Raw genomic sequence first — 12,251 nt, 5'->3', positions numbered from 1 at the left:
CAGAGTTATTTGGTTAACACTTCAATTTATTCTTCTGTTTCACTCACTCTGAATAAAAGACCATGTATTTTAAAAATACACTGTGTGGTTCCATAGATTCCACCTCCACCCACTCACCTTACTCTGCTACCTCCTGGACCTCATTTCCCATGGTCTTCCCTCCTTGCTGTTCTTCCAGGAGGTGGGGCATTCTCCTTCTCCAGCATTTAGGCACTTGGTCCTTTTCAGAGATTGCTCTTTCCCCCAGGGCTCCCTCCCTCACCTCCAGAAGATTTTTATACAGACTCCTCAATAGGGTCTTTCCAGGTCAGCCTACTTAAGGCGGCAACTCGCACTTCCTAATTCCTTTGACCTGCTTTATTTTTCTCCTTAGTATTTATTACCTAACATACTACTTACCTAGCTAACTTCATGACTGCCTATAGAATGTAAGCTCCAGGTAGGCATGAGTCTGTCCTAACCAATGATGGGTCACCAGTAACATGGTACATGAAGGACCTTAAAAAATACTTTCTGAATAATTCAGTGACCTTAGCTTAGTACAAATGTTACCTTTTATTACATGCTGTGTTGTGCCCTACCCTTTGCAAAAATCCTTTTGGGGACTCAACATTTAAATACAACAAAAGGAGAGGGGGTTGGGGGGAAAGGGAGAAGTAAAAGCGAATTAATAAAATTGGGGTTCTATTTTTAAAATATACCAGCCTAGGTGCTGATAAGTGTCATTCGTGAACCTAATGAAGGAGCTACACTGACATCTGTCGTGTGCTAACTTTCAGTGGGTAGTTTAGGGTAAGGAGCAGGGGTTGTCATCCTACTTCCCAAGTTTCCAGAAGGCGGGTGGCCCCGCTGCGCTGCGAGGAGCAGTAGCGCCAGGGAGGCGGGGGTTGGGGGGTCCCCGCCCTCGGGGCGGCCCTGGGCGGGCGGGGGGGGGGGGGCGGGAGCGCGCGGGCTCTGCCGCGGGCCTTCCTCGCCCAGCGCTGCGCGCTCACCATGGCGGGCCCGGCGCCGGGGTGGCGGCTGCGGCCGCTGGCAGCGCTGGCCCTGGTCCTGGCGCTGGCCCCGGGGCTGCCCGCAGCCCAGGCTGGGCAGGCGCCGCGCCCTGCGGAGCGGGGGCCCCCGGTGCGGCTCTTCACCGAGGAGGAGCTGGCTCGCTACGGCGGGGAGGAGGTAGGCGGGCGCGGCGCGGGCCTAGGGATCGGGGCCGCGGCTGCCCTTGGGGAGGGAGGCGGGACCCGGGAGGCGCCCTGGGGACGCGCGGCTCGCGGCGGGCGCCCCCTCCCGGAGCCCGAGCTCCGGCGGGCTGGGCCTCCTCTCTCCAGGGTGAGGGCGAGTCCTCCAGAGTCGGGCGCCCTGCTTGGCCCGCGCTTCCCTCTCCGGCGCTTCCCTTTCCCCGGGAGCTGCCGCCTGGAGCCAGCCTTTTTGCTGGTAGTCTGTGTACAAACCGCAAAACTTTGTTTCTAATGTTAGCATCACCTGGTGGCGGTCACCCTGCGTATTCACTGGGGAATGGCAGGTGAGGAAGGGAGGGAAGCAAAGCCTGTTCCTTGGGTGGGTGGGGATTGGGGCAGGTCCAGGGACCATCCAGGCTTTTCCTGCACTTCCTTTTCCTGCCTCTAGATCCCGGGCCTCCTCCGCATACCCAAGTAGTGTCTGTGCCCTTGAGGATGAGCCCGAGCCAGGGCTGAGCGCAGACCGGGAAAAGGATTAGCGACAAAATCCCCCAACACACCCATTCCCACATCCAGTTCAGCCAGTAGTGTGGAGGACTCCAGAAACTCACAACCACCTGCCCATCAGGTTTGGGGGACCCCATGCCTTGTGAGGGAACCAGGGCAGGGCAACGTTAGAAGGGGAGGTCAGGACATTAGGTTTGGTGGGGAGAGCACAGTATAATCTCATTTCAGAGCTGGGGAAACCAATTTAGTGCTTTCATAGATGAGGAGACAGGCATGCCACCCATTAATGGTAGAGCAGGAAGTGGCTGGATCTTCTCTTGCTCAAACTCTCTGACCTAGTAGGTTTTAGATGGACTAGGATTTTAAGGGAGACTTGGAATCCTGGCCCTGGGCATCAGGTTTTAAAAGGTTGGTTAGAACTATGGGTCCATGAAGACATAGGAGGGAGACACAACAAGGAAGTGACTGGGTATTAAGAGATGCAATCTTTGGGTGCAGAGTCAGGGAATCTGTTTAGAGAATAGTTAACATGGCAGGCCTGCACTCTAGAAAGTCCAGCTTGCAAGGGTGGCCCTTGGTTGGTGACTGGATTTCCTATGTTCCCACCCCTCCCTGACGGTAAGGGTGGCTTACCTGCCTCTGCTGTACATATGGATAGTGTGGCTTATGTTGAACATTGTATGCAGCAGCACTCAGACCAAATACAAAACTTGGGTGCTGAGTCTCTAATGGGCTTCCCTGGGCAACAAGGCGCTCCTGGGGGCTGCATTGTGTTGCTGGGGGAAGGGTATGTCAAGGGAAGAAGAGAGTTTAAAGAAGTCTGCACAGAGTTTACTCCAGATTCTATCTCTTTCTTTTCCCCTTCTAGCCGTGAATACAACCATATGCTGAGTTCTTCCATATGTGGGGTGGTCCTGGGGACCCTCAGCACAGAATCCAATGAAAGACAGTTCAAAATGGAGGGTACAACAATAGTACCTGGGATGACAGAAAGACTCTTAGAGTGTTTTGTTGGTATCAGGGATTGATTGGGGGCACTTGACCACTGAGCTCCACCCCCAGCCCTATTTTGTTTTTTTATTTAGGGACAGGGTCTCACTGAGTTGCTTAGTGCCTTGCCATTGCCAAGGTTGGCTTTGAACTCGCAATCCTCCTGTCTCAGCCTCCCCAGCCCCTGGGATAGGACTTATTGCAAGGAATTGTTTACACAATTATGGGAGCTGGCTAGGAATGTCAAAAATCTGTAGGGCAAGCTATCAGGAACTTCTTCCTCAGGGAAACCTCATGACCTTTCAACTGATCAAGTCAGACTTGTCCTTAGGGAAAATTCTAGGCCTTCCAACTGATCAGATCAAGCCCACTCAGATTATCTGATACTCACCTTTATGTAGAGTATCAGATCATCATCTCCTGATGGTAGATATTAATCAAGTTTCCAAAATACCTTCATAGCAACACCTCATTGAGTGTTTAATCAGATAATTGGGTTCAGTAGCCTATCCAAATCAACATAAAGCTCACTATCACAATGGTTGTAACAGGAGTGCCTATAATGGTTATAATGAGTTATATGAGATAGTAGCCCGGCACAGTGGCTCATGCCTATAATCCCAGCAGCTCAAGATCACAGGTTCAAAGCCAGCAAGGCACTAAGCAACTCAGTGACACCCATTCTCTAAATAAAATACAAAATAGGGCTGGGAGGTGGCTCAGTGGTTGAGTGTCCCTGAGTTCAATCTCCAGTACTAAAAAAAAAAAAAAAAATTGACAGTAATATGCAAAGTGCTTAGACTAAGCCTGGCATAATGCTTAGCATAAACTTTAATAAATGTTAGCTGTTATTATTTTGTTAATTTATTATTAAAGCTAATCAAACTCTCCTACTAGTTCCTATTTCATTGTCTTAAAAAAAAAAAAGCTGTTGAGGGGCTGGAATTGTGGTTCAGTGGCAGAGCACTTGCCTCGCAAGTGTGAGGCCCTGGGTTCGATCCTCAGCACCACGTAAAAATAAATAAATAAAATAAAGGTATTATGTCCATCTACAACTAAAAAAAATATTTTTACAAAAAGCTGTTGATAAATCATTAAATTCATCCCACGACCCAGAAATCGTTTACCAATGCCTCTGTGGTGAGAAATACACATTTTTTAGGACTGGAATGTAGCTCAGTGGTTAAGCACTTGCCTCACATGTGTGAATCCCTGGGTTCAATCCCCAGTTCCAGAAAAGAAAAAGACAAAGAAAGAAAAGAAAAATATGATCTTAGATGATTGGTGGGCAAGAATTTTTTTCTGTAAAAAAAAAAAAAAAAAAAAACAACTCACACACACACACAAAAAAAAAACCCATGCAAAACCAGGCACTGTGGTACATGTCTATAATCTCAGCTATTCATACGGTTGAGGCAGGAGAATCACAAGTTTGAGGCTAGCTTGGGAAATTTAGCAAGATCCTGTCTTCAAAAAAAAAAAAAAAAAAAAAACTCCATCTGCAGCACCTCCCACCCCCAACAATAAATAAATAAGAGTCACCAGTGAGGAACTCCTCTGTTTCAGGCTCTGGTCTAGGCTCTGAGGGTGTTGGAGGCTCTGAAACACTGGCCAGTTGAGGGATAAGGCTGTTTGCTCCACTGCTTTTGTGTCCCCCACAATGTGGTGCTGTCATGGCACTTTCCACTGGCCCCTGCTTGACCACAGGAAGGAAAGAAACCTAGCTGGTGAGGCAAACCCAAGACCCAAAAGCAAAGTAAAGGCCCTGGTCTCCTTCTGTAGGGTCCCTCTCACCCACTACCTGTTTGTTCCTCTCCTAGAGCTAGGCCAGTGCGGGTGTGCCATCTGGTGGGAAGGGCAAGAGAGTGGACTGAACGTTGGATCCCTAAGCTCTGGGTTCTAGGTCCTGCCTCCCTTCTGTTCACTCTGTGACTCAGGACAAGTCACTTCAACTCCCTGGACCCAATTAACCTCATCTGCAAAATGAAGGTGTTGATAGATTGTCTTCAAGGCCACTTCCTGTTTCAACTTCAAATTCCTCCAAAGTCCTTGTCACTTGGGAATTACTGGTGGGGGGTGGGGGAACAGTTGGACAAGGTGGTGCACACCTGCAATCCAGCGGCTAGGGAGGCCGAGGCAGGAGGATCTCGAGTTCAAAGCCAGCCTCCGCAACTTAACAATGTCCTAAGCAACATAGGGAGACCTTGTCTCTAAATAAAATATAAAACAAGGGCTGGGGATGTGGCTTAGTGGTTAAGTGCCTCTGGGTTCAATGTCTGGTACCAAAACAAAAACAAAACAACAACAACACACTTTCCTTTAGGAAACTCTGTGATCTCCTTCCACTTGGTTATCTGATTCCTCTTTGCTTTTACAATATTTAAAACTTAAAGGAAAGTAACATTTATTTCCCTGAACTGCTAATGGCCTTTCATATCTTGCTTTGATGAATCTTTTCTCTTTTTTAAAAATATTTTTTAGTTGTAGGTGGACATAATACCTTTATTTATTTATTTATTTATATGTGGTCCTGAGGATCGAACCCAGTGCCTCATGTGTGTTAGGCAAGCGCTCCACCACTGAGCCACAACCCCAGCCTGCTTTGGTGAATCTTTTTTTTTTTTTTTTAAAGAGAGAGTGAGAGAGGAGAGAGAATTTTTTTTTTTTTTATTGTTGGTTGTTCAAAACATTACATAGTTCTTAATATACCATATTTCACAGATTGATTCAAGTGGGTTATGAACTCCCCTTTTTACCCCGTATACAGATTGCTGTGTCACATCAGTTACATTTCCATTGATTTACAAATTGCCTTTCTAGTGATGAGGAGAGAGAATTTTTAATATTTATTTTTTAGTTCTCGGCAGACACAACATCTTAGTTTGTATGTGGTGCTGAGGATCGAACCTGGGCCGCACGCATGCCAGGCGAGCGCGCTACCGCTTGAGCCACATCCCCAGCCCCATGCTTTGGTGAATCTTAACCCATTGAGTAAGGACTTTTATTATCCTCCTGTTGTGTAGGAGAGAACTGAGACACAGAGAGGCTACACAACTCAAAGCCAGGCCTGTTTCACTTGAAAACTTGCACTTAGAGTGTGACACCATGGTGACTCCTACTTTGCTTTGTTGGCAAAAAGACAACCCTCCTGCTATTATCTATGACCTGCTATAGTCATAAACAGATAAAATGATGTCTCCAAAATGAACATCCATAAGGGTCATTTAAATGGGCACAAAAGATCTCACCTATGAGGGCTGGGGTTGTGGCTCAGCGGTAGAGCACTTGCCTAGCACTTGTGAGGCACTGGGTTTGATCCTCAGCACCACATAAAAATAAATAAATAAAATAAAAATTAAAAAGAAAAAAATCTCACCTATCCAGGTAGATGAGGGGATGGAGAGATCATGGGGTGAAGCTGGTGATGAATGCATGACTTTATCCCCGTCTCTCGTTTCTTCTCCTTTCTTCTTATTTATGCTCCCAGGGCTTCTGCCCACCCTCTGCCCTCTTGGTCTTCATTTCCCAGACCTGAAAATCTGTGGTGAGGCCCTGCTGTCAGTGGATTCCAGCTAACAGATTATTCTGCACCACTCACTTGGCGTTTAGCTGATAAGACCCCTCCTCTGCTCACCTCTGCCACATCTGTGTCAGAGCAACGTCCCTAGGAGTGCTAAACACACCTTTCTACCCCTTCACTATGAGTTCCCCAGCTTTTAGTATGTAGTTTAATGAGGAGATAAATATTTCACTGTTGAAGAAGTAGAGAGCATCAGTGATAAAGATGTTTGTTTTGTTTTGGTACTGGGGATTGAACCCCCGGGTGCTCTGTGGAGCTATACCCCCTGTCCTTTCTATTTTGAGACAAGGTCTTACTAAGTTGCTCAAGCTGGCCTCAAACTGGTGATCCTCTGCTCAGCCTCACCATTAACAGGCATACACCACTGCACCCAGTCAAAATGCATGATTTTATAGCATGTATATTATGTTTCTATGACTCTTTGCACACTGAAAAAGAAAAAATATCAAAGAAAAGTCCACAGAATGGAAAATATGACGAACTGTTGTAATTATAGCTGTAATTTATTTTATTTTATTTTTTTAAAGAGAGAGTGAGAGAGAGAGAGAATTTTTTTTAATATTTATTTTTTAGTTTTTGGTGGACACAACATCTTTGTTGGTATGTGGTGCTGAGGATCGAACCCGGGCCGCACGCATGCCAGGCGAGCGCGATACCGCTTGAGCCACATCCCCAGCCCAGCTGTAATTTATTTTAGAAATTGATATAAACACGAGACTCCACTTGAGAAGCAATCGAAGCTGAGGAACAACAAGTCATCACCGTGAAGGCGGTAAATTGACACAATGACAAGTGCAGTCTGCTGCCACGTGAAGCTACTCCATTTAAATGACCCTTGTTAGTTGAGGCCTAACAAGTGTCAACAAAGTCAGGGAAGTTCTGAGGCCTGTCTTTAGGGAATAACAAAAGCCAACCATTTACTGAGCTCCCATGTTGGGCTGGGAGGTTCTCCAAACACAATTTCCTCCGGCACTCCTGCAGGGTAGGAAGGTGGGGTCCCCATGTGACATTAGAGAAATTGAGGCCTGACAAGTCATGTGGCAGCGGGGTACGTTTCCTTGTGTAAGTTGCTGAACTCCTTTGCCTGTTAAATGTGGTCAAAAAAACACTTGGCTGTGAGCTCCACAAGAGCAAGGACCCCACGGCTGCCCCAGAGAGAAGCCAAGCAGCCAAAGATCCTGAGACCCAGCAGCAACTCCCCCTTCATCGGGCCTTTGAGCCTCCTGCTCATCTGTACCCTGATGGGTTGAGATGGAAGAGAGACCTGGTCCTTGGTGACATGGCACCATGACAGTCACCCCAGCCTGATTCCCTGTGCTTTTGTATTATTCCCTTTTTTTTGTGTGTGTGGGGTAGTACAGTTTCTAAGGGAACATTTTATAGCCACTAATACTGCCAAAATAAAGTATATAACCCGTTGTTAGTAGAACTGTAGACAAATAGCATTGCTTGCACATTTCTGCCACTGTACATGTTTTAATGATTTTTAAAGGAATTTATTTGTGTCCTTTGACCCAGGAATTCCATATGTTGAAATAAACCTCAAGGAAGTAACTTGACAAATTACAAAGTAATTTATAGGAAGATATTCATAATGCTCACATTTATAGTTCCAAGCAATGGAAATACCCAAAAGCCCCAGACAGAAGACTAGCTAAACAAGCAGGTGTATAGTATGGTGTCACTCATATAAGATAGGGCCCCGTGGAGCTGTTTAAGTGACAGCCATTTTTCTAATATGTGGAAATGTTATGTGAAAAAATGTTGCCTACAAAAATTGAAATATAAACTAGATCATCTACACTGGTTGTATCTATGTATGTCCATGGACGATGGGGACATTTGGACTGATTTAAATCATTCATTATTTAATATTCTTTTGAATTTTTATCTGCAAGAAGTTGTTCCAATTCCTGGTTTTTTGTTTTGTTTTGTTTTGTTTTGTTTTGTTTTTAAGGAAGGGATTGCAGTGCTCTTGTCATGATGCTGTGAATTTTTCAAGGTTTCGTGAGCATTCGTGACATTGCTGGGGAAGGTGGCTGAGAGCCAGGCTTTGTGATGTATCCACCGCTCTTTGCACAGCTCGTGATGGGAAGAGATTTTACTAACTCTGTCCTGTAAGAGCCGGGCTCTTTGTTTCCGCTTCACAGTTTCTCCCTTACTTTCTAGGAAGATCAACCTATCTACTTGGCAGTGAAGGGAGTGGTGTTTGATGTCACTTCTGGAAAGGGTAAGTGGTTTGGCATTTTAAGTCTTTATTTTGGGGGATCTCGGGAGCCACAGTGGGTACCTGCAGGTGTGAGGAAAGGAAGACAATGTTGGGAAAGTTCTTTTCCTTGCATCTTAAATGACCAGAATTGAGTTAATCTTTGTCAGAGTTTTACATCAACAGATTTTTTTCCTGTTAATGTCATGCTCCTACTCAGAAGCCTCCCATGGCTTCCCATTGCCCATAGAATCAGATTCAAACTTGATGGTTGACTCTAAATGAAGCAGTGAGAAAAATATTCCTTAGCAAGGAGTTGGCATCGTAGAACATTTTGATGCCACTTAATAATGGTTTCCCTACTTATAACTACAAATGATATCATGGAAGTAGTTTTGTAATGGTTCATCTTTTGTTTAATTCCAAAACTGATGACCAGACATAGACTTGGCATCCACCAATATTTAAAGAGGCCAGACATTTTTTTTCTTGTTTGCATTTGTAATATTTTTAGAGGACTAATTTCATTTTGCATTTCCCCCCAAGTCACCTCTCAGCTCATGTGCATGATTTGTTCCATGTTTGAATTAGTGAAATCCCACCTGCTGACTGGGAGCCGGCTGCTGGACTTTCTATCTTCGTAGCTTTGTCTGTCTGCGGGCCTGCAGCCTTTCTTTGCACTGGGGACCTCAGAAGCCTCCATGTGCAGGCTCCTGGCTGTGCCGCCTGCACACCCACACTCTTCCTTCCTCCCTACTACAGAGTTTTATGGACGAGGAGCCCCCTATAATGCCTTGACTGGGAAGGACTCCACCAGAGGAGTGGCCAAGATGTCCCTGGATCCTGCAGACCTCACCCATGATATCGTAAGCCAGATTATGGGATTTTGACAAAATGCCTCATACCCTCAGCCATGTTTTTTTTTTTTTTAAACCCTGAGGGCAATAGCAGAGCTTTTAAATTTAGCCTATTTACCCTCTAGTCCACTTGGTGTGGTATTCAATCACTTTCTTAAGTAGATTACCTTACTGTGTCACATCTACTCAGAAACCTCCCAAGATCAGGTCCAAACTCCTGTGAACTTGTGATCTAACTCAGTGATCTTCATAGTTTGGCCCCAGCCTCCCTTGGCAGCCTGATCCCTCTCACAGTTTGCACTCACCACATCCCAGCCTCTTGCAGGTTTGCTGTTCATCTCTGAGACCTGCCCCACTGCCAACCACTCTAGGTAGCTTAGTGAATGAACTGGACTGAAAAGCAAGGTCTCCCTCTATGCTCCTGTTTCTGTGAAGGAGAATATAGCATTAAAAAAAATTGATCCCCATAATAAGGCTGTTATTTGCCCCATATGTGCTCAATATCAAATCAACATTGAGATGAAATCCAATTTTTGAGCTGCAAGAAATTAAGAAAAGGGGAAATATGTTAGTTGGCTTTGGGTTATTGAAACAAAGCACTTGAGATAATTAACTTATAAAGAAAAGAGGTTTATTTCAACTCATAGTTTTAGAGGTTTCAGTCCACGATCAACTGACCCCATTGCTTTTGAGTCTGTAATGAGGCAGAACGTGATGACAGGAGCATGGGGCAGAGCAACACCATTTACCTCAGGGCCAGGCAGCAAAAGAGAAAGAAAAGGAAGCTGGGATCCCACAATCCCTTTCAAGGTCATGCCCCCAGTGACCTCCCATTAGACCCCACCTCTTAGAGGTTCCACCATTTCCCAATAGTATCACCCAGAGACCGAGACTTTGACACATGGACCTTATGTATAACAGGAGGAGTAGAGAGGGCAGTAAGAGGAATCAGGACAGAGAAAGTAGACACAGGCTGTACCAAAGCACACCCCACCCAGGATGGTGTTCTCTACAGGGTCTTTAATTCCCACATCAAACAGCAAAAAATGGTGAAGCCATTGCTCTCCCCATACCATAACCCATCCCCACACACTATGTGGCTCGTCAAGATATTTTTTTCTCTTGCATGTGGGTCTCAGGAACGCTGTGAGACAGGGTTGGAGAAAGACCAACACCAAACCCGATTCACTCATGCCCACCCCTGTGTTTCTTTCTCCCCAAGACGGGCCTCACAGCCAAGGAGCTGGAATCCCTGGACGACGTGTTCACCAGGGTGTACAAGGCCAAATACCCCATCGTTGGCTACACAGCCCGGAGAATTCTCAATGAGGACGGTAGCCCCAACCTGGACTTCAAGCCTGAAGATCAGCCCCATTTTGACATAAAGGATGAGTTCTGATGTTCCACCTGCAGGAGGAGGTTCTTGAAGAGTGAACTGGGGAACAGGTGCTCCCTCTCCTACAAAATAGGCTGCTTGAAGCCTCTGAGTCACCTGGATCTGAATAAAGCAGAAATGAACTTGGAAGAGTGGGAATGCTTTTTATTGCCCTTGGTCCCGTGTTGCCTGCCTGGGTATTCCTGCATGCACATCAGTGAGGGTGCTAATAATAGCCCTAGGGGGAGGCCTCCTGCCTGTCCACATTGGCCCTCTCAACAGTGAATAAGAGGTGACCTTTATTTCTTCTTTATACTTTTCTATACTTGCCAAATTTTCTTCTGTGACGATGTTTACTTTATAATGAGAGAAAAAATAAACTTCCTATTGTTGGAAAAGGAGAATTCTTCTGCATATGTCACCTCCTGGGAGCCTTGTCACTCTTGTGGGAGGGTAGGTTTGTGCTGCCTGTCCATAGTTCATAGTCCAGTTTTTTGTGCCCCTCCCTGTATAGGTGCCAGGTAAAAGGGACCATGCAAGCAGTGTGTCAGGAACAGAGAGGGATTAGTTGAAAAGGTGGGCTGTGGGGAAGGAGGCGAGCACCCGACCAGCTGCAGCCCCATTTACAATTGGAGAATGGTAAGGAGGTCCAGAATCCAGCATGGTGGAGCCTGGTGGGTGGTCATTCCAAGAATGGTTACACACATGCCTTATGAGGCCAGATTTCAGGACAAAATCCCCCTTGAAGGGTAGATATATTTCCTCTGGGGAATAGTAGGCAATGTCTGGAGACATTTTTCTATTTTTGGCTGTCACAACAACTGCAGGGTGCTACTGACATTTAGAGACCAGGGATGCCACTAAACATCCTATAATGCACAGGATAGCCCCTTGTTTTAGTCAGCTTTTGCATTTCCGTCACTAGGATTGCCAATAAGAACAGCTTAGAGAAGGAATTCTTTATTTAGAGCTCACGGTTTCAGAGGTCTCAGTCCATGGATGGCTGACTCCATTGCTCTGCGCCCAAGATGAGGTAGCACGCTATGGGGGAAGGGCACAGCGGAGGAAGATGCTCACTCATGATGGGGTTAGGAGGAAGGGGGTGCAGGGAAGGGGTCAATGGAAGATGCACCTTTTCAGGGAAAACACCCAATGACTCAACATCTCCAGGCAACCCCACTTGTTCAACCCCACATAAGTCCATTTAAACTAGGATGGACTGGGTGATGGCTCTCACAATCCAATCATTTCACACTCCTACGTTAATATAGGAGTTTTAGGGGGACATCTTATATCTACCCATTAATACCCCTCTACTACAAAGAATTATCTAGTTCAAAGTATCAGGTTAAGGCTGAGAAACCCTGTTTGGCTGATCCCAGAAACTTTTACAGTAGAGATGAATTTCTTTGATATAAAGCTTTGTTATTAATGTAAATAGCAACTGACTGTGGGTGCACCCCTGTAATCCCAGCTGCTCAGGAGGCTGAGGTAGGAGGATCGTGAGTTCAAAACCAGCCTCAGAAAAAGCAAGGCACTAAGCAATTCAGTGAGACCTCATCTC

General features: G+C 46.0%; 1 protein-coding gene across 1 annotated transcript; it reads left to right on the top strand.

Annotated features, from left to right (window-relative positions):
* Positions 1–907: 907 nt before the first annotated feature.
* On the top strand, positions 908–10,837 carry NENF (neudesin neurotrophic factor). Its single transcript, XM_081297484.1, has 4 exons — positions 908–1,170; positions 8,419–8,479; positions 9,218–9,321; positions 10,535–10,837. Exons 1-4 carry the CDS (start codon positions 994–996, stop codon positions 10,709–10,711), a joined length of 519 nt encoding a protein of 172 aa, XP_081153610.1. The 5' UTR covers positions 908–993; the 3' UTR covers positions 10,712–10,837.
* The last annotated feature ends 1,414 nt before the right edge of the window (positions 10,838–12,251 follow it).

Source organism: Spermophilus citellus, assembly GCF_964194105.1.
Source record: "Spermophilus citellus genome assembly, chromosome: 6".
Classification (NCBI taxonomy): domain Eukaryota; kingdom Metazoa; phylum Chordata; class Mammalia; order Rodentia; family Sciuridae; genus Spermophilus; species Spermophilus citellus.
This window is presented reverse-complemented; position numbering and strand designations above follow the sequence as displayed.

What these genes read in the sequence shown, in the direction of transcription:
- NENF (XM_081297484.1), top strand. Translation starts at nt 994, where the DNA reads ATGGCGGGCCCGGCGCCGGGGTGGCGGCTGCGGCCGCTGGCAGCGCTG. An exon ending in CTCGCTACGGCGGGGAGGAG is followed by an intron (nt 1,171 to 8,418) that starts GTAGGCGGGCGC and finishes CTTACTTTCTAG; the next exon opens with GAAGATCAACCTATCTACTT. An exon ending in TGATGTCACTTCTGGAAAGG is followed by an intron (nt 8,480 to 9,217) that starts GTAAGTGGTTTG and finishes TCCCTACTACAG; the next exon opens with AGTTTTATGGACGAGGAGCC.